We start from the raw sequence: 22,831 nt of genomic DNA, 5'->3' as shown, positions 1-22,831 counted from the left end.
ATAGAGTACTAGTTTCCTGTTGTATTCTTTTATTCTAAAGTATAATACTGTTCGGTTGTTTACAATATTTCATGTTTTATGAACTGCTCATATGTCTTTAATGTAAAATCTTAATTTGTAGTGGAGTAGTGAACTGTAATGGAGAACAAGTATAACGTGGCGTGGACTAGAATTATTATTAATAATAATAAATACAGTGATGGAAAATATATATTCAGATCCTATAGCACAAACTGAAAATCAAATAAAAGTAAAGTGTATATACTTCCAAATTGTACAGTACTTGAGTAAATGTACTTGGTCACATTCTGCCACTGGAAACTGACTGCAAGAAGTATCACTCGACAAAACAGGAAGACATATTCTCTACATCTACTGTGAAGAAAAGTGTAGCTCTGTTTTAGAAGCAGAAATGCTGGAATTAAAAGTGATGATTTTTATTTTTTACTTTGATACAGCATCTCAAAAATATAATCAAATGTTTCCATTCTTTGGATTCTTTGTTTGTTTGCAGATAACCCACCTGTGTGTTTTTCTCTTGCAGAGGCATTGTGCAAGTTAATTTACTGCTACGAGGAAGTAATAAAACAAAGTACAACAGCACGGTGACACAGCAAAAAGCTGTCCAGATTTCTGTTCCGTCAGAGTGATCGCTCTTCCTGTCTTTCCTCCTTGCGCAGACCTCGGTGCATTCCTCCACCAAACCTCAGCTTTATTTCTTCATTTCCCTATTTCTCACTTTACTCAGCACAAGCGTAGTAAGGAGAAAAAAACAGTTTAGAGATTTTTGCCGTCAGATTTTTACTACACGACATAAAACAACTCATGCATGTCTAACTCCAAAATAAAGACCATGTTTGTTTGAGCACACACGTTAAATTAAGAGGTGAAAGATGTGAAAATGCTGCTGGGTTTCCATCAAGGCTGGTTGTGTTTGGTAGAAGAACCGCAGGATTTTATTGACCTTCGTGTTAGTGTGATAATGAGAGGGGGGGGGAGAGAGAAGTTGACATAATGAACTGTGGATGTGCTGACCTCTGCTGTGTGAACACAGTAACTGGAAAACACTGTAGTTAAAGCGGTACTCCTCCGATTTTACACATGAGGTTAATGCAGTTCACTCTTGACGAGGAGCACAACAGTGTATAATGTCTCCTGTGGGTCTGGAAGGAGACGCTCGAAGTTAAAAAAAATATCTCAGTTTGGACTTTGATATTTTTTCCCGGAACAGACAAGCAGAAAAGCTCAGATCTGAAGAAATGGTAGCACATTGTAGCAAATTAACACATTTTCCTTTTAAATGGGGCAAAAATAAAAAAATATATAGCATATCGGACTTGATTACTTCACTTAAAAGCACAGTTCAACCCAAAATCTAAAATATATATTTTTTTCTCTTACCTTGTTGTGAGCAGTTTCATGTACAGGAACTATCATTCATCACACCAAGGTCTGTGGATTATCTTCAGTAACCGGGTCATGGTTGCTGGAGAGAGTTTTGGTTGAGTTTTTAAAATGGATTTTTTGGGATTTTTTTCTTTGAGAACCACAAGCCGAGTGCAGGCTCATTAATTTCAAGAGAAGGCAGACATCTCTACGACTCATATCTCTAAAACTAGGCAACTCACACCAAAACAATCTAGATTGATGAATAGCACTACAGGTAGGTACAAATATGAATGTTGGATTGACTATCCCTTTTATATAAGTGAACATAAGGACATACATATATATATATTCTTCACAAAACCCATCAACAAAGGATTGATCATCATTGAGTTTTTCTACATAAAAACATTTTATATATTAATTCAAAATGTTACATGTTACAATGTAAAAAAGCTGCAGAAAAACATTATTATACAGTAAAAATACATTTAAAAAAATGTCATATAGTAGCTGCATCCGTCCATTAGGTTTCTACTTTATGCAGCAATTTATTTTTGCCTATGTCAGCTGGCCATGCCTGTAATTTAATATCATCCACGGAAGTAAAAAAAAATTGAAGGGTAGTGTTGGAGCCAACATCGACACCATGCCAACTCTAATACACCGTCACTGCCTGTAGAGTCACTGTTCAACCACCAGAACAGGAGGATTCCTCACACGAGACCGTAATCCTCTCTCTCAGTTTCATATCGAGGTTTATGCCTTGCTGCGTGATGCCCATCACCAACAACACATTGGGTCCAGATGGGAGGAGGCAGAAAAAGAGAGAGAGTGGGAGAGACGGAGACAGAGAGATAGAGAGGGAGCACGGTTGATGTACATCTGTCATGCATTATTGCAGCGAATGCCAGCGCTGCTATCCTGGCTTTAGAAACTATGTGAGGAGGGGGTTGATGGGGACCTCCTTAACTCACAATCTGATTCCTCCACCTCTCCTCCGTCGCCGCTCCTTTTTAGTGACTCTATAAACACACAGACACACTCTCTCTCTTCCACACACACACAAAAACATTGTCTCTTTCTCAAGCATCGGGTGCTTTCTCTCTGTCTTCCTCACACACACACACACACATACCACACAGTATCCCCGAGGAATTCCTCAGGAAGGAGTCAGCCTTCATTCCTCTGGACACAACTTTTCCTTAACAAGGTACTGATGGTCTTGACCTCTTCAAACAAACCCTTCCCTCCAATCAGGGAGGATTGCGAAGCTGGGGCTCAGTCGATGCCTGTGGGTATTACAGAGGAAACGTCCTGATTCTCCTTGATTACTCCCTCTCCCTCTCCCTCTCTCTCTCTCCCTCTCTCTCTCTCTCTCTCTCTCTCTCTCTCGCTATGTCTCCCTCCTCTATCTGCCCCCGCTCTCTCTCAGAAATAGCTCTGTCTCAGTGGCTTCTGGCTCTCCTGATATCTCTAACCCAATCTCAAACTTTTCTTTCCTGTCTTTGTCTGTCTACTGCATTTTTTTCCTCGTCTCGTCTGCATCCATCCCTCTGATTATTCCCTGGTTTGCTATTGAGAGTTTTCCAGTCTACAGCTGTTTCTTAGCAGAACACCAACAAGTCCTTTCAATCAAGACTTTAAGGAGACGGTTTGGATATTGTACCATACCTGTGTTCATTTTTTCACAAATTGATACGTGTGACAACGCAAAGTCACTCATATATGTCATTAAATAACTATTTAAAACGGCATATGACTATTACGTTTCACCACACTTTGTTGAAGAAGTATTTGTTTAAAATGTTTCTCTCTTAAATCTTTGCCATCAGCGGAAACACAAGAGTATGCTAAAAAAAAGTGTTAAGAAAATGAATATTTTCCGAGCAGATATTTTCCCCAACAATCTCATTATTTCTCGTTATTAACCAAAAACGACAAGGTTTACAAATATGTTTTTCCTTTTAGAAGCCCACGCAAATATAATATAATATTAGCAAAAAAACGTAACAATGTAAAGATTGTAAAGCTTATAAAGACATCGAGAATAATCCAAAACATATCACTCATATCAATTGTTGCAGTCCATTCTGTGGAGCTGCTGCTTTTCTCTTCTCTGGCGTCTTTTCTTTTTTTTCTCAGAGAAAAATAAATCTTGAAAATCAAGACTTTAGAAATATTCTCAAAATTCACACTCAAAGGGCCAAAAAATGATGCCAATGAGCCATCATTTTAAAAGCAGCATACTGGATCAGATGTATGCTTTCCTAATTTGCATTTATCCTGTAATACATTTACAGACATGCTAGCAGCTCTGTGTGGCTGTACTGTGGCACAGCTTTGAGCATACTACCATACTCACAATGTCAACGCTAACATGCTGATTTTTAGCTGGTATCATGTTTGCCATGTTCACCATCTTAGTTTAGCATGTTAGCATGCTAACATTTTCTAAAGAGCACTAAAAGTAAAGCACAGCTGAGGTTGATGAGACGTTTGTGGCCAAAAGATTAATCAAACTGAACTTGTGACTTGATGGTGCAGCTTGATGAAAAGTAATGGCATCAACATTATTACAATTCATTCTGAGGGGAAGATGAATGCATGCACTAAATGTGGAACGCTTCAGTTCCTTAAACTTACATTCTCTCTAATGGCCAGCAGGGGGCGACTCCTCTGGTTGCAAAAAGAAGTCTGATTGTATGGAAATCTATGAGTAAATTACCTTACTTCTCACTTGATTTATTACCACAGCAAACATTGTGAACATGAGTGTATGGTCCCAATCGCTAGTTTCAAGCCTTCATCAATACAGCATGATGTTCATTGTGTAAATTATGCTCTCATTTAGAGTAAAATAGACCATAAAGAAGGGTATGTTTCAGGCGTAGCTACCTTGTGATTGACAGGTTGCTACCACGACGTTGTCTGGTCTGTTCATTGTCCGTGTTTTCATCTTAGAACTTTAACTCCTTCACTGCTTCACAAAATGTTTTCAGTTCATGAAAGTTAATTGTAACATGTTGGTCGCCAAAAAATGTTTTGTTCAGAGTTTTTATTTGCTCCACCCTCTCGTGTCACTTCTGGTTGCAAAAAGTCAAGATGGCGACGGCCAAAGTGCCGAACTCGAAGCCTCAAAACGGCAGTCCACAAACCGCTGGGTGACGTCACCGTGTCTACGTCCACTTCTGTCTCTGATTTAAAGCCACACACGTCATGCTGCTAAAGGTAAAGTCAAGAGATCCCCAAAGACATTAGGAATTGCATTTGCTGCTCAAAAGTTCATTGCCATCCATCCAATAGTTGATGAGATATTTCAGTGTGGACCAAAATGGCGGATGCACTTATTGAATGGCATTGCCCTCCACATGGAGCCGCGCTGCTAGCATGGCAAAAAGCTGCATTTAAGACGGAGCCTCATCGGCTCCCCATATTGTCAAACATGTGCCATTGGTTTACACTGAGCCTGTGTTCCCGTGTTGTGGTTCCAGCCAAAGAGATACACGCCCATTGTCCTCACATGACTGGCATCATTACAGAGCAGCCTTCCTCATCTAACTTCTCGCATTAAGAGCTCTCTTGATCTTTCTGACTTTCCCCGTCTCAGTCCTTGTCACCATCTTTACTGGGTTTCACTGCCTCTCAACACTTCGTCTTCTGCTCTCTGTCTGTGGTGTTTTGGATTAAGGACTGTCTGGTTGGAAGATGTGGTATTTAAATGGCACTGTGTGTGTGTGTGTGTGTTTGACTGTGTGGCACGCATTATGTACAAGTCTATTTGTTTGTCTTTGCATGTCTGAGAGACTACGTGTAAGGCAATGTCAAATATGTGAGTGTGGGCATAAAAGTGGAGGACGACGGCAGCATAAAACACACAAGCTGAGACAGTGACACAACCCTTTCACAGACGGGGCGAAGACGTTGACGGATGTCCATGCATCATAAATCAACTATTCTAACTGTGACACTGTGAATACCGGGTGACCGGGAAGTGACACAGCAGCCACAACACCGTCAGGAAATTCTTTTCACATTTCCTGGACGGTAACTGCAGGGCACGAGCGGGAACTGCCCCTCGAACAAGAGTCCCCTCTGAGTGAGGAGAAAGGGGGACATTGTAGGCCGGGACCCAAAGGTCATCATTGCTGTTAGCCTCACGCTCTGCCTGTCCTCCTGCTGACTCACCGCTGGACCAACCAGAGGCCGGACGACCGGGACTAATCTATGTGTGTCTCAGGCCACCATTAGTCAAATATTAGTCACAGCGGCCATTCAGGTGATGGACATGAAGAGAGTTTCTGTTCTCCAGACTCACTCTGAGGCCCAAATGTGGATTTGTCAAACCAAATGTGACCTGATGTGATAGTATTTCCTCTCCCTGCTCTCTGCTTGTCTCCAGAATCTGTGCTCTGACTTCCTGCGTCAGAGGACTCCCACTGAGATGCTGCATGTCTGAGAGGCTGAAGCCCGGGCGCAACTCTTCACTCGTTTTCATTTTGACTTGTCATAGTAGGGAAAACACATGCATGAATAACAAAATAAATGATGGCAGGATTCCATTTAGTTGCTTCAGTTTCAGTGTCCTGGTTGTGCCGGTTCTTCTTCTTTTGTGGAAAAAGAGCTTCTGTGGAAAAAAAACCTGTTGCTTTTCTTACATTGTTTTTCTATTGAATACTATTTACTGGATGCTCAATGCTGATTGGCTGACAAATTATGTATTTATATCACTCCTCAGATGGGAAGTCTAATTTTTCAATCAACCCAGAGGCTAGAGGAGAAAATTAGTTACTTACTCCATCGATTTGTTTAAGGGAAAGATGCTTTTATGGTCAACATTTTCAAGAAGTTGTATGCGCCAAAAGACACGGAAGACATTTTGACTCGTCATAGTAGGAAAAGCACATTCCATTTAGTTGCTTCAGTTTGAACGCCCTCATTCATGTTGTTAGTAACACCTGGGCTTTTCCTGCAATGATGACTCAAAATGTCTGCTGTAGAAGAGACCTGTTGGATAATCAGCATCTTTGTGTATAAATGGGACTGTTGGGATGCTTGTTTACATAGTTGACGAAAGGTCACGTTCAATAAATATTAAATACATCAGCAGCAAGACACGCAGTTTGTGGGTTTCCTGTTTTGATTCATGCTTAGTCAGTGTCTATTTAGCAATCGTGACATTTTCACTACAATAGGAACACGTCATAGTGACGCTATTGTTTGTTTGTAAAGAAAGAGAAACCAATTATTTTTATTGACGCAACATTGATCCCTTAGAATGAACCACAGGGTGAAATATTACATTGAAAGAGGTTAACTTTGTCTCAAGCCAATTTCCACTTTAAAGCTACAATATAACTTTTGTTGGACAGCGGCCATGTTTGAGACCCGTAGAGTTTGACCAGTTTTAATTTAGCTCTGAGATTATTTAAAGTTATACGCACATTTGTACAAATGTAATTTAACTTAATTTAAACCTACAAAGTTCGTCACTTGACCCTGAGGCTGAACTAAGAGCCATGTTTCTATGGTATTCTGAGGGAAAGAGTTTTTGGACACGGCAGTAACCCGTCACAAATATACCGCAGAGAAGACATGTGAACAGCTACGTGCAACAGATGAATGTAGACGTCTTATGTTTGACATGAAGTCTGTTTTTGTGAAACCGGCCCCAAAAAGTCACAAATACAAGATAATGCTAAATGTTAAAAAATAGTGGACTATAGTAGCACAAGTAGACAAGCGTCACACAGAACACGCATAAGCAACCAACTGCCACCAGAGGCTACTGGTCGTACCAGACCAAGTAAGGCTGAAGCTGCAAAGCTCCAGAGTGCGTTGAGAAGAGCAAGAAAGCATTTAATTGCTTATTCATTCACCTTTTCATTTGTAGGGGGAGGAATGTGTTATTTCCTCTTCAACATATTGCTTAAATGTTTGTAAATCGTCCGACAGAAACTGAATCCCACTTAAACTTTGGTGGATTTAAAAAAAAAAAAAAAATCTGAAAATATCAGTGATCTGTATCACACTCTTCATGGAAAAAGAGATACAATTGATTTAAAAAAAAAAAAAGACACTTTAGGATTTCTTTTCTTGCAACTCTCAATGACTCAACAGTCTGTTGTGGTGAAACACTGTATAGCAGAGACCTGGGGCATGGAAAGTAACAGATACAGAGTGATTCAGTGAAAGTGAATGGCTCTGACTCCCCTACCCATCACTGAAGAGGGAGAGGTTAGAAAAAAAGAGCAGGGAAAGGACGGAAAGAGGGGGAAATGACTGGCGACTGTGTGGGAAGAGAGAGAAAGAGAGGAGGGGCTTAACAAAAGTATGAACTTGTGTATGATTTAGCTGCAGGAAGCATTAAGAAGGGGAAAGACTGCAAACGGGACGCGGTATACTCACTCGTTTAGTCTTTACTGAGGACGTGTTGGCCTTATGGCTTCTCAGAGGGTGACTTTTTCCACCGGGTCACACTTTTTCTAGTGCGCTCCTTTTCCTAATCCGGAGCGTTGAGCTTTTGAACCCGTGCTGTTTTTCCTCTTTCCCCACTGTGCGTAATTTCTATCCAGGGAAGAAAAAAAAAAGGCGACATCACAACAACACGAGGACGAGGAATCAAGAAAGAGAGACCAAACGAACCAGGGGGGGAAAATGAAAGCCCTCTTGGATATCTGCTTGGTTTTCCTCATGCTGCACACTCCCGGCGTGCTGTCCTTGTCCACACGTAAGTTGCACACAGATGTCCATCGATGCGCAAAGTCACGGTCTTGGGCTGGGGGACTGGTTTTTGGTTTGGGTACAGGGCTGCCCTTTTTGGTCCACTAAGATCAGTTGTATCCCGGTGTCACCCAGAGGTCTGTCTGTAAACAGCTCGGTGTGACGTTGTCCTCTTCTGGTATGCGTGATTTTAGAAGATAAAGCAGATGCAAACATGGGTTTTCATAATAGTACAATATGCTGTGGGGGTGTTAGTCAATGCAAACAGACAACTACAAGCCGTGATAGGGATATTTTAGGAACATAGTTTGGATATCAATGGGGGATAAAGAATATGTGTTGTTTTAGAAGGGTGATATTCAACGCAAACACTAAGCCTTGACAATAATATCATAGTAATATCACGTGGGATAGATTTACTGTTTTAAAAGGATGTAAGTCAGTGCTAACGTTGCATTAAAAGTTCAAACCCTGATAATATCATTATAGGAATATTATATATTAAAGAAGATTAAAAACACTTCAAGGCTCCTTTAACTCTATGGTTTCTATTAGAGGATCAAATATGTAAATCCCATATAGGAACACATACGAATCACAGTGTATCGGGTAACACTGTTTTTGAAATGTGTTTCCAATGCAAATCAACTCAATATATTCTTACATAATAAGGGCTCACTTGCTTGGATCCACTCTGGTTGATTCCTGGACACACATTCAAATGGACAAATGCCACTTTGTCCACTTTGACACCTCCTGTTATTGATGTGCTCCTGCTGAAGTGTATCGGCTGTATCCCTGCAGAGAGAACTCATCTCCCAGGAGGCTGAATTTCAACAAGTCAGGCCATGATTCCTTTAACACATGGAGAGCAGGGGGGCTTTACGGACCGCAACAAAACAGTGACATCATTTGGGTTTTGGAGAATGTTAACCGGCGGCTTAATGCACAGTAACGTAAATAAATCAAAGTTATGTCCGCTTCCCCCCGTTAAGTGGCTGGATTAGTTTTTATGGTGAGCTCACTGGCAAAGAGCAGCTCCTCAGAGAGGATCTCCTGTTATTCATCCTGTTTCAAAGGTGCTAATAAAAGAAAGTATAGTTGGGGCGTATAGAAGACAATGGGCCTTGATCATAAGCTGCCCTGCTGTTTATTACATGGCTTAATTGGTCATTACTGTTTTATTCACTGTAATAATGGAGGGCGCTTCCCTTTCACTCAGAGAGCTGTGGTTGACAGATGCCACTGAAATAAAACAGTTTAAATGTGGAATTTTCTTCCCAACATATAATTAGTTTTTAGCGCAGCTCATAATCCCATAAAGTTTGAGTTTACATGTACTGTTAGCATATAAAGAGGTATTTATATTGGATATGATCGATTATGTTTGACTCTGAAACACACAAAATCACACAAAATCAGCTTTTTAACCTGAAAGTACATTCTAATATCTCACAGTACATGTCCCGTTAATCCTGCCTGTACTTGGCCTAATTTGATTTGACTGAAGACCAAATAATCTCTCCTCTCTACAGATACGAGCATCAGTTAAATACCTCAAATGTCAGCTTTATAGTTATACATTCTTTGGAAAAACATCCGACGCTGTCTCCTCCGTCTCCTTTCAGGTGGCGTTTTCACGGCTCATTGTCACTAAATGTTGCGTGACTTCTTCGTCTTGGCTCGTCCACACTGGCCCCTCCAAATACTCCACATGTACGTCTATATTGTACAACAGACAGAGGAAAGTACAGGCTTTCTTTGAACTGTTGCATGAATGAGAGGAGAGTCAATTCTTCAGAAAGAGGAGAGGATGTCACATGCATTGGAAGACCGACAGCCTAAAGAAAAGTGTTTTCAGTCCACCAAAGACTTAAAATCTGTCATAAATGTCTTTGGAGAACACTCGCTGAAACAAAAAACGTCCCTCGCCCTCTCCATCCAGCATCGCAGAGTTAAACTCATCCACGGCCCCCTGATCAGAGCTGTGCTTCAAGCACCCTCAGTCTCTCCAAACAAATAATATTTGACAAGCTATTTCCTCCAGTGAGCGTGTCAAGCAGAGACAATAAACAGCAGTAATTGTGTCTAGTCTAGTGTTTGAACTGTGGAGGACGGGGTGTAAGGGGGCTTCACACCCCGCTCCGGGGCAGCGTCGCGTCCTCAGCGCCTGGAATACATAAACACTGATTGTTATTCAGCCGGATCAGCACATTATTGGCTAATCACGGCGCCCTTTGAATCCGCCGTATCCGGTGACAAAGACAATCCGCCCTCTGTGCATGTGTTTGTTTGTATTCGTGCATAGATGTGTGGAAGTGTTGTGTCAAAGCTGGAGTTGTGATATTGATATAGGTGTGGAGTTACAGTTGAATGAACTGCTTCAAAGGGCGGCTCCTCCATAAAGGACCACACGATGTCTGTCAGCGTTAGGTGAATAGATTTGGCCCCCAGGCGCAGATTTGTAGTGGTCTGACAAAGTGATGAGGCACTCACTCACTCACTGCTCAGTCATTTCTGCAAAGAAATCATCTTAAGTTGTTTTCATAATGCCTTCTACTTAGGTGGGCAACTTTTCTTTGTTTTGTTCCTTGTATCAGAAAAAATAAACTCTCTGAATCTTGTGAGCTGCTCTTGCAAGAAAGAATAAATATACAAACACAATTCAGTCACTCATCACACAGACGCAGAAGTTAAAACTTTCACAAATATTATAAAAAGCGTCTCTAAGTACTGTAGAGCGTTCAAGTTCCTCCGAAAAATTTGTTTCTCTCACTATACATATATATATATTATATATTGCAGTTTTCCATTTGTTTAGTTTTCATTTAACATTTAGCTGTACAATTAGAGAAATGATAAAAAGCAACAGCATTTATTTATGGAGCAACTTTCCTTTCGAGCTTACCAACTGTTTGATCAGAAATGTAAGACCACAGACAAATAAGCAAACAGCAAGACCCAAATAAGCCCAGTGAGGGGAACAAGCTTCGCCAAGAGCTGATGAAAAACAGCAGAAATTATAAAATACTTAACAGAGTCAAAACAAAATCGCAAAAGTAACAAACTGAAAACAGATTTAAAACAGCTATCGTCTTTACAAAAGAAACCCCTTAAATAGTGCTTGCTTTACATTATTAGAATCTTTTTTTTTCGGCCTGTCCCAGGGTTTTCCACTATTTCTCACATATTCAGCAACTGTGTAGTTATGATCTTTTATCAGACCCTCTATGTCTGGTAAACTCCTGCATCTTTCAAACACCACCCCTCCAGTGTGCAGTGTAGCTTTTCAGTCCAATATTTGAAGTTTTAACTCTAACTCACAACCCTGATGACATCACGGTGACGTCATGTTTTTAGACTTCATGCAGTTGCTTTCACATGCTGAGTAGAATTGACGAGTAAACCGATCTTTACGTGTCATCAACCGTCTTCCTGTGACATCCATCTCCTCCAGATGTAGCAGTAATATACCCCCAGGACCCCGTCCTTCGCATGGGGTCCAAACTGACCGCCAGCTGCTGGGTCCACCCTGACCTCGGCGTCCACGCCAGCTCTCTGTTCTGGACGCTCAACGGTCAACAGCTGCCCAGATCCCTGTACAGAGTGCTGAGCCCGACCAACCTCAGCGTGACGCTGGCCGGACTCAACGCCTCCAGGCAGACGTCCGGCGACAACCTGGTCTGTCACAACCACAAAGGACACATCTTGGCTGGCTCCTGCCTCTACGTCGGCAGTAAGTCAAAGTTATAGTAGTTTTATAGTAGTAGGATTATACGCTTGGTTTCAATCATGTAGAAGTCCACATTTTCTTCTTTTGTCATTTTGTTCGTATATTCGTCTGGCCGACATTGCTCTGAGGAATATGTGTCTGCGTTTTGTCTGTGCTTCGCTGTTAACTCCTGTTAAAAGGGTAATTTATGGTCGAACAGGAGTGAGAGGAGGGAAAAGGAAACGGCACTAGATGCTGTATTTTATCTTTAGTATTCCTGCCTTGAGACCAGTGAGAGGCCTCTATGACCTGTGTGGTCCATTACTCACAGGTCATGGGTCATAAGAGAACTTCACAAAGACACATGTTTGTATTTCCATACGTATGAGGACCAGCATTTACATAATGCATTGCATAGCCCCTAAATGGTTTACAGTGAACTATATTGGGTGATCTTGTGTGATGCCCTATTATAAACTTATTTTCTCCAGGGTCAATCCTTATCTTTTAGAAATAGTTTGACATTCTGGGACGTTTATGCGCACTTAGAGTTAGTTACCTGTTATTACCAATGGAAATATTGACTGAAGCAATGCAAGTGAGTCGCAATAATAAACTGGAACCATCCATTAACTCTCCAACAGCCCTTTGTAGAAGTAAGGAGCAGCCTCACTCTAAAAATGGTCCTCTCAAAGACAGGAGTACACGATCAGAGGAGAAGCAGTCAGGATCCTAATCTCTGTGCGACGCTGGTGTTGAGCACCCCGTGTTCTGAGAGACGAGGAATGTTGGCAGGGATCCGGAGTCTGACCGAATCAGACAGCACGCACACAGACACACACACACTCACACCAATTAAGAGAAAAACACACCAATTTGTGAGGAACATCACTTGTGGGTGAATTACACGCAGGAGGAAGGGGCTGAAGTAATGGCTGGAGGTAACTTTGTACCCTCTATGAACCTCCATCTTCCCTCCACCTCTTTGTCTCTGCACTGCTCTCTTTTGTCTCTCATGTGCGTTTTCTTCCCCCTTTCTCTTCGTCTTTCCACCTGTTCCTCTTTCTGCCCCAGTGCCTCCAGAGAAGCCGGTCGATCTGACCTGCTGGTCCAGGAACACCAAAGACCTGACTTGCAGCTGGGCCCCCGGAGGAAAAGGAGAGACTAACATCAGCACACAGTACACTCTCAAGTACAAACTCAGGTATTAACGCACACACTTACAGCTACACTGCAGAAAATAGCCACGTGACAAGTCATTCAGTTCACTGTATCTGAAACTCAAAAGAAAAACAAGCCCACTCATAGTATTTCAGTAATCAAGTTCATCTTTTAGAATCAGACCAGATTCTGGGTAAAATAGGACAAGATCAGAATGAGACCAGATCTGGGTAGAATAAGATCAGATCCGGGTAAAGTAAGACCAAATCTTGGTAAAAAGCGATTTTACTTTACGTTTCCTTGGGACTTTTTGTTCCGTCATTCAGAATGTATTGAGGACACAAAATCCGCTTAGTTAGTTTTTGCTGGAATTTGTGTGAGGTTTGCCCAGATTTTTGTGTAAAATGTCTGAACGAGAGACTATTGCAAATGTTCTTACTCACATTAGACATGTTAAAAAAAAAAAAAAACAGAAACAATCGGAGCTTGAAACAGACAAAATACCATATCTCTTTGGCAGATCTTACGTGAAGAATAATAACAGCAGTGGTTGCCAGAGGGTTAAAACCTTCATGCGTACAAAAGTCACATTTCATGAGAATTAGGAAAAGGGGGTTTTTCAGCAGGGAACGCTACATTTTGAAAATGAAGCTTCATATGGGTTGTAAGCTCTGTTCGCATATTTTAAAAGTTAAATCAGCAATTTAAAAGCAGCAAAAGGGAAACGACTTGACAGGCGTGCAGGGGCCGCAGGCGTGCCAACTGCAGTCACATTAGTGTAAATAAGGACCCAATAAAACCACTTGTGACGGATAAACTCTTCACTGGCAACACATTATGTAATAAATTCTCTATCACATGCATTATTAATGGGAACTGTTTCGCTGTCCTGAGTTATTTCAGTCTATTTTGTTTTCCTCCCAGGTGGTATGGCAAGGAGAAGGAGTGTGAGGATTACACTCATACGCAACCTTACTACTGCAGCATCACGCGGGACCTGCACCTCTTCACGCCCTACGAGATCTGGGTGGAGGCCTCCAACCAGCTGGGCCGGGCTACCTCCGATGTCATCACCCTCGACATCCTAGACGTGGGTGAGTGTGAGAAGGAGTGAACTTTCGACCCCCTTTTTTCAAGAGCTTAGATCCCAGTGACAATGAGCCCTCAGGCTATAATAAATAACAGTGGATACGAGGCCCGTAGGCCTGAAAAAAACGAACAATCACACACGTCTACGACTCGTGAACAGTTCAGTCTGTGAGAGATTTTGTGATTTATTCCTCCTCTTGCCATCCTCATAGTGGTTGCTAGTCTTTGGTTCCACTTAACACAATACAAGTAAACAAGAGCTCACAGTATCAATGCAACAGGAAATGGGGTAAAGAATATCAGCAAATAATCGAAGTGATTTTGCAAATGAAAGGAAATGAAAGGAAAAACTAAAACTCTTTACGGAACAGGCTCTTGTTTTTAACTAGTCCAGGCAAACATGATGTTAGCCGGCTGATGAGAGGATTGATATCACGCTCATGTCTCAGAGGCAATTATCTTAGCTGAGCATTGAGACTTAAAGCAGAGGGAAGGATGTGGACAAAACATAAAAGGAATATGCCTACTGGCACCTCTGCAGATTATTAAGCTGTGTCTTGCTTGATCAGTCATGAAAATAATGCTGTAATAACAATTTGTGGTCACCGGTATTTGCCAGACATTTTCTTGGACAGTAGCAGTGACTCTAAGTTTGCACAGCAACACTAGTAAGGATCCCAAAAGTCTTCAAAGGATGTGTGGAATAAAATAAAAGGTTGAATAACCTTAAAGCTGCTCAAAGAGTGGCTGGATTTCTGTGGCTTCTGTCTGTTTGGAGCAAGTTGTTCACAGGCAGTCATCCAGCTTTACACTGATAGGATGAGCGGTGTTCCCTTTTAAAGCTTTGCTATGTGGTCCGTTGCCTGGCTTAGTGCGGTTCAAGCAAATGGACAACAAGATAAAAATTCTTCTCTTATCTCATTATTCCCTAAAAAAGACACACACACACTCTCATACACACACATGCATGCACACACCTGGACAGGCGTAGGCGTGTGTGTGTGTGTGTGACGAATGAAAGCGCCCTCTCGTTTGATGAGCTCATTTTCTCTTTACGCATGCTCACTGGACACGCGTACAGAAAACCCTCGCTAACCCCCTTTTATGTGGCATCGGAATGTTCCAGACTGATCCTCGAACCTAATCCCGTCTCCGAGCCGGCTGCAGACCCCCGAGGCCGAAAGGAGTTTGGGCTTTGAGGCTTTAAGACTTGGACCTGAAATAATACAACCTGATTAGCTTGGAGCTCTTCACCTGGTTCAACACGCTCCTAACGGTTCCGGGTAATTGTACCGAGAGGAAAACCCACACAGAGTTTCAGAGGTGAACACGTCACCAGCGAGGAAACGAGCGTCTATCAAACTGTAATCCCTTTTCCGTTACCGAATGTATGCACGCACACACACACCTGTTGACACACCCCGAGGGCAGGGCAGGGCCTGGTAACTGTATAGAAACAGAGAGGCAGACAGAGGTGGTGTAGGCGGTTTCTGGACTTGTGCGTGTGTGTGTGTGTGTGTGTGTGTGTGTGTGTGTGTGTGTGTGGGAGTTTTGTTTCGCTCGGGTTGCCCCGGCCATTCTTTTCACGCAAGCAGTTTCCACAACAGTGGCAGGTCATAAAACACAGCAACCACACCTGCGTGGGGCTGCTATGAGTCACTCGCGTCTACGGTCTTGTCCAATCAGTTATGAAGGCGAGGTGGACACACCTATAGTTTTTTGCTGCATTCCTCAGTCACGGGGAGCCCTCTGAACCGAGAGACGAGAGGCAACTTGTGTTGGTGTCTTGAGTCTGAGATGAGGACATGTTGAGGGATGACACAATAGATGTTAACAATCTGCAATTTGACATGTCTCTTTGACTTTTAAGGCCAAATGCACATAATGTATGTCGGAACTACACAGTTCCTTTTTTTTTATCAGCGGACAAATAACTTTATTCCTCATTAAAAATACCATTTAAAAGATTTTCTCTTAAATACGAAGTTAATTATCTTATGATCTTCAGATATCTTGGCTTTTCTTGTGACAACGGAATAATTGTCTGGAAAAAACAAAACAGAATGATGTCATAAAATATGTTGTCATCTCAAAATGAATGATCTGAATGCCATTCATATTTACAATCATCAAGCAAACAAGACATTAGTATGAAACCCACAGGCAGGCTCTCCAAATGAATGGTAGTCAAATAGAAACATTTTATGTGAAATAAAATGTATATTACCTGTCTTAAAAGTGAATGCATAATTCGGGCAATATTTATTCTATTTAATCTTTTCTGTAAAATATTTTGAAGTATTTTTTTTCCAGACCTGAGTATTTGCCAGCAGATCTTATGCTTCGTCCAAACATCCACCAATCAGAGGGGAGGGCAGCAGCCTCTTTGTAGCCTGAGAGGCAAAACATGGAGCAAAGAAAGTCCGTTAAACACTTGTTTAGCTGAATTGCTGTGAGCACAGGAATACTGAAAACCATATCAGCATTTCTGTCCGATACGTGTCATTGGTTTGGGCGATTAGTGTGTCCACTTCAAAACCACTCTTACTGTTTAACCAAGGCTTTAAAACTTTTACTCCACTTTTGTGTTAAAAATAAAAAACAATCTCAGACGGGTGACTGTGCGTGCTACCATTATATTTACACTTTTAAAATCACCCATGAGTACAAACTGACACGTCTGCAGCAGTTAACAGAAACTCTCTTGTTCCTTTGAACACTGGGGACAATAAACGAATCCTCCAAAACTCTTGTGTCGACTCCCACTTTGATTTTCCCCTCCACTGAATCTTTCCCATCTTCTTCTCTCCCCCGGGCTCGTCTTGTTTGTTTATCGCCGAGGGATGACATTATGAAAAGTGACTGCAGTTGATATTGAAACAATCTTAAAAGCCCAAAACAAAACGCGGGCAAAGTTAAAATAATGGTCTGTCAGCACGTTTGTTTGTCGAAAAAGATAATCGTTGTCAGATGAAGAAGGCCTCTTCCAGTTCACACAAGTCAACTCTTCAGAAACTGTAAGGCTCAGAGACCACAAACCTCCACCGATGCTGAACAATCCTCCAATGAGCGGTTGCACACAAAGACATCACTACTACTGCTTTAGATTTGAATTAAGTGCATTTCTTGACCCTGCAAACGTAAGCTGTAATGTAGAAAAAGCCCCTAAGCTATAAATTCTTGGCTAAAATGATCATCTGCGCCATCTGTCCACCAGAAGTGCATCATTAGGTCTTTAGGATAGAAATATACTTGTTAATGGATGTAATAAATAAAAGAGTTTGTTCCTCGCATGAAATCATTGTTTGTGCGTTTGAGATATTGCGCTGATTATAACATTATAGTCACAAACAGTTCCTCTCAAAAATAAATAGAAATCCAGCCGGTTGGTTAGCAACGCATACAACAACTCTTTTTAAAAGTCATTTTTGCTTTCATCTTTCATTTTCTGCTGTAATCAATGGTTTTGTATGAACAATGGATTAATGGTCTACATGTGACTCTACAGTTGCCCTCGGCTCGCATCAGCGTCCTTTAGCTCAGTTTTGGTTTTCCAGCTCGCAACTTTACTGCTCTGGTTCACTCTCAGCGCTCGTGTCACCCTCATTTCCAACAGCAGCTTCTATCTCTATTACAAATCTGTACACTAGCTGGTGAACATAGCGGAGTATTTAGCAGATAAAGAGACAGGTATTTCAATCAGGTGTGATTGAAGATATTGGCTAAAAAGAGCTAAAAAAGATGTTTGACCTACATTCGTCAGGTGGCCAGAGACACAACTCGTAATGTTGCTCTGTGTGTAAATCGGTTTGCTAACATCTTCACCGTAGCAACTTCAAATGGTCACAAGGCCCCGGAGTGGCCAAAGAAAGCAAGTAATGCTGCTTTAAAGATTATTAGTTCTTGTCTGAATGCAGAAATATACCATTTTGCTGTAAAGTACATTGTTTTGACTGTATTCTTTAAAAGTAATACAAAGACGTCAACAGGAAGAGACATTTTTTAACTGTGATACATCCCCAAATATTCCATATCCGGCTCATTTATCTAGACCTTTTCTTTGAATATTTACTAATATTCAACATTTCCCATATGTCACTTGAATCAATTAGACGATTAATTGATCAGTCAACAGACTATAAAATAAATCGTCAACTAATAAATCGTCAACTATTTTGATAATCAAATAATCATTGTGGTCATTTTTTCAAGAAATAAATCCAAATATTTGCTGGCTTCAGCCTCCAACGTGAGGATCCGATGCTCATCTTTGTGATAACAAACTGAATGTCTTTTGGTTTTAAACTGCTGAAGACATTTAAAGACCATCGGCTGTAGGAAATTATAACGGCCATTTTTCACTATTTTCAGAGATTTGTTAAGTTAGAACTGGTATGGTTTTTGGACATATTTTCTGCTCTTGATGAGATCTTCTTACTTGATAACCTCCTCCGTCTCCTCTTCCTCCAGTGACCACGGACCCTCCGTCAGGTGTGACCGTCAGTCGTGTCGGTCAGTTAGAGGACCAGCTGAGTGTTCGCTGGGAGGCTCCGCCTGCTCTCAAAGACTTCCTGTTTCAGGCCAAATACCAGATCCGCTACAGACTGGAGGACAGCCAAGACTGGAAGGTATAAGACAAGGAGTTATAAAGACATAAATCTGTTCTCTTTGTCTCTCACACACAAACAGATATATCACTGCAGCTGTTTCTCATCCTAATGCTGTAATCACCCCTAATCTAGTCTGATTGAGGCCTCCACTGCCAGATGGGTTAACAGTTCAGAAACTTTCATCAGCCATAAATCGAGAAGTCAGGTTTTGATCAGGAGAAAAACACCGGCCAGAGCCACTGTGTATCCCTCCGTTCAAACTTTTAATGAATGAAAAATACAGTGTAAAACCTTCAGCCGTGCCGATGGCGTTTCCCAGGAATCATTTGAGTCCTGTGGGTACGAGGGAAGATTCTCCAGTAATTAAGGGGGAATTACACAGATGTAATATAAGCAAGTCTTTGCTCGCAAAGTGGAAAAAGAAAAGAAGGAGTGGAGAGAGGCGGCGGAGGGATGAGAGCGTTTTCGAAGGAAGAGAGAGGAGACTTAAATCCGAGGGTTTAAGATTGGTGGTGAAAACAAAACGCCGTTTTCCCTCTGAACCGGCCCTAATCATGAGGTCATGCTGAGGAATGGAGGGATACATCTCAGCTGTTAATGCCTTCAATATGGCTGTAAAGACGCTCAGCGGTAACGTCTGCCGATTTGGCTTCCCCACGTCACATCATTAGCCCTCTGATGCCTGTAATTTCCAGGTTCTGCTTTCTGTTGCAGTCGTTCTTAACAAGTGTTTACAGACGGAATGCCAGAGAGAGAAAGTGGGGACTATTAGACACGATTATTAACTGCAGTGTGTGGGCGTCTCTTTCCCTCCATCTTTTCTGTCTTTACTTTTGCTGTCTTGTACGGTTTTCGAGTACATGCTCCTGTGTGCGTTTCTCAGCATATCCAGCTCTGTAATAAGTAATAGAGAGCAGGTTTTTACCCAGCAGGCACGGCTACGTTAAAACATTTTCATAAACATGCTGATCAGGAGTCACTAAACAATGTGGTGTGCATGCATGCTCAGGTCTGTTCGGGGTTTGTGGTTGTGTTTTCTACATCTTGACTCTGCCCTGTGTTTAAGTTCACGCACATTAGTATTTAATACTGCGGTCAGACCTCCAACTCTTCTGTGTTTGAGTCTTTTTTCTTTCTCCTGTAGGTGATGGATGACGTTGGGAATCAGACATCTTGTAGATTGGCTGGACTGAGACCTGGAACAGTGTATTTTGTCCAGGTACGGTATGGTCTGGTTGTGTGTGTGTGTGTGTGTGTGTGTTGGAGTGTATGCAAGTGTACATGGGATTTGGTCCGTGTTCATACTGTTGCATCTTCTCCAGGTTCGCTGTAACCCTGTGGGCATCTACGGCTCTCGCAAAGCTGGGATCTGGAGCGAGTGGAGCCATCCTACTGCTGCATCCACACCCCACAGTGGTGAGCACACACTCAAACACACACACACACACACACAGGACTACTAAGAAGGCATTTGCCTGCTGTTGATCTCCGTTTTGAGGTCATTTCGATACATTTTAAGGGGCAATTTGTGCCACTAAAACTTGCTTCATATCACGGCGCAACACAAGTCCCACAGCTCTGTCCGACTGCTGGAAGAAGCCTGGTAGAAGAAGAATGGAGTTGTATTACACTTCTCTACTCTTCTTCCAGCCTGTATTGTATTGTATTGATCTTTTATTTATGGCAGATGCATCAGTCAAATCAAATCAAAAATCATAGCAAAACCAAATGATAATATTGCCAAACCAAACATTAAAAAGTTTAAGCAGACTTTGCGCATGTAAAGCTTTAGTTGCAACACAAAGATCTTGACAATGAGCTGATAAAAGACAAACACACCTTCATTTGTGCCGTCAGATTCACTGGATGTTGTAAAGCTGTGGCCAACTGCTGTTGTTGCCTCACAAGATTTAACAATGAAATTGCAGAGTAAAATAGTATCATAATAACTTATTGGAATGATGGCCATGACTTTGAAAACAAAACGTGGGTTGTAAAAAACGTGAAGGCTTTCCCAGAACTTCCAAATGAATTTTGGCAACGGTACCAGACAGAAAGAGAGGTCCTATCACTTACTGTGTGAATTCACTGCCTGAACTTTTCATGGCTCTACACTGGCACGCACTACACATCTTGAGTCATTTCTCACTTCTTCTTCTTTGCTTTAACTATAATTACTGTAATAACTGTGCTCTGCAGTGGAGGAATGCAACTAAGTACGTTTTAAGTGACTGAAATACCATCGCTGCCGCTCTGTGAGACGTTTCATTACAGAACGCCAAAGCCGGTCTTACTCTCGTCTCATCCTCCCTCTTCCCTTCTTCTCTTCCCTTCGTGCAGAGCGGCTGATTTCGGGCTCCTGCGACTCAAAGTCCAGCGGGGACTCCAACTCCACCCTTCGCAGGGAGCTGAAGCAGTTCTTCGGCTGGGTGCGGAAACACGCCTACGGCTGCAGCAGCATGTCCATGAAGCTGTACGACCAGTGGCGAGTGCTGATGCAGAAATCCCACAAAGTTCGCAACCAGGTAGGTAAGCATCACCAATGCAGGCGGACACACAAATCAAATCGCACACACGCCGATACGCACTTAAAGTCAAAACTGTTTTGTTTTTTATTCAACCTGATTTGTAACAGATTTTGTCTTTTTAATTTAGGTTCTCCAAGGGGATAAATCCTAGCACACGCTGCTTTTACAAGCAGAAAACAAGTATATGTGTGTGTGTGTGTGTGTGTGTGAGTGAGATAGAGAGATTGTATTCGTATATGGGAATTATAAGACATTTTGCTCTGGACATTTTGTGCAAATACCAGCCGTGGCCGCGTGAGAGGACATGAACTGTTGAATTTTTCTAGGCAACATGAGAACCTTTCTTCTGTCTGAAAAGGTGCAACTGATCCTGGTATCATCATCAACAAAGAGACCATGTGGACTACTCTGCTTTCTCAAAGGAAGGTTGTAGCATGAATAACTCTAAATGTGCTCAAAGGTGATCAAAACAGATTCAAACTAACTAAAAGTGTTGCCCGATCATCTGAAAGTATTGTGTGACCTTTTGTTGAGTTTCTCCTGTGGATCCAAAGCACCATCTAGTGGCAGTTCAGCATCCACGGATACTCCAAATCCAAGTTTTCACTGTTGCCCTGACGAAAAAAAGAAAAAGTACAGAATGATCATACAGTATTTCTAAGTCATGCTTTGTCATATAAGTGCCAAACTGGTTCACCCAGCATTCATGTGTTTCTGAGCGACAGTATGTGACTGATGACGTGATGGTGTTTGTGTCTGGAGACGTTTCACTGCCTTTATTTTTGTACTGAATTGTACCAGCATATTTAAATCTGTATAAAGTTATGTTTTATGTCTTAAGTTATGTTTAGTTAGTAAAGAAGTATCAATGACTGAAGTTGTTATCGATCTCTAATGTTGTTGTATAAAGATGTTGTCAGAAACAGAGTTTGGAAATGAGTTGGGTGCACGCTACAGCAGACACTATAATACAACAATATGCATATGTTCCCATTGCTCCACAGAGTATAACTTACTGATCGACACATGTCCTTCTGTACAGACTCTGGTTCCGATTGTCTGAGCTGAAATATTTATAAAATGGCCACGTAAGGACAAAAAGAACACGTCATAATATGGAACAGAATTTCATTTTCTCTCCATATTGCCACCACAATAAGCAGAATGCATGCAATACATTGTGTGATACTATCAGTGGAAGATGAAATGTTTGCTCAGAAATCAGTTGTGTGTTGTTTATTAACTCTTTATCGAGTGTGGATATGAGATTTGACTGCACGCTGCATCTATAGATTTATTAACTACTTTAACACTTAAGATAAGCCTCATTTGCATTTTAAAACATACAATTTCAGAAAACTTGTAATACAAAAAATAAAATTTTATTTAAAATAGAATAATTAAATGGGGAAGTTTCGTGGTGATATTTATTCGGTGTTTTTTCTTTTACCCTATATTCGCCTATAGTGTCTTCAAAATGTATGGAAGTTTACAATCCATACCTTTGAAGGACGTGTTCGACTACACTGTGAGCCAGAAAGCAGCCAGTAGCACTTACATACACCAATGTTGTAGTTTCATTCCTAAAGTTTTTTTTACAGATGAGTTTGTTCATATATCAT

The 22,831-nt window shown here is 41.5% G+C and overlaps 1 protein-coding gene across 2 annotated transcripts; it reads left to right on the top strand.

Annotated features, from left to right (window-relative positions):
- The first annotated feature begins 7,755 nt into the window (after positions 1 to 7,755).
- Positions 7,756 to 22,132, top strand: crlf1a (cytokine receptor-like factor 1a). Of its 2 annotated transcripts, none has more exons than XM_079286209.1 (9): positions 7,756 to 8,116; positions 11,567 to 11,845; positions 12,896 to 13,025; positions 13,907 to 14,076; positions 18,542 to 18,699; positions 19,826 to 19,900; positions 20,004 to 20,097; positions 21,022 to 21,206; positions 21,337 to 22,132. In XM_079286209.1, exons 1-9 carry the CDS (start codon positions 8,044 to 8,046, stop codon positions 21,358 to 21,360), a joined length of 1,188 nt encoding a protein of 395 aa, XP_079142335.1. In that variant the 5' UTR covers positions 7,756 to 8,043; the 3' UTR covers positions 21,361 to 22,132. The 2 variants fall into 2 exon arrangements, with proteins under 2 accessions (XP_079142335.1, XP_079142336.1); XM_079286210.1 differs by having other exon boundaries at positions 21,022 to 21,210.
- Positions 22,133 to 22,831: the final 699 nt, after the last annotated feature.

This window comes from Melanostigma gelatinosum (assembly GCF_949748355.1).
Source record: "Melanostigma gelatinosum genome assembly, chromosome: 16".
In the NCBI taxonomy this organism is placed as follows: domain Eukaryota; kingdom Metazoa; phylum Chordata; class Actinopteri; order Perciformes; family Zoarcidae; genus Melanostigma; species Melanostigma gelatinosum.
This window is presented reverse-complemented; position numbering and strand designations above follow the sequence as displayed.

Excerpts from the sequence above, each read along its gene's own strand:
- crlf1a (XM_079286209.1), top strand. The coding sequence starts at position 8,044 with ATGAAAGCCCTCTTGGATATCTGCTTGGTTTTCCTCATGCTGCACACT. Across the intron at positions 8,117-11,566 it reads CGTGCTGTCCTTGTCCACAC|ATGTAGCAGTAATATACCCC; the intron begins GTAAGTTGCACA and ends CATCTCCTCCAG. Across the intron at positions 20,098-21,021 it reads TGCATCCACACCCCACAGTG|AGCGGCTGATTTCGGGCTCC; the intron begins GTGAGCACACAC and ends CCCTTCGTGCAG.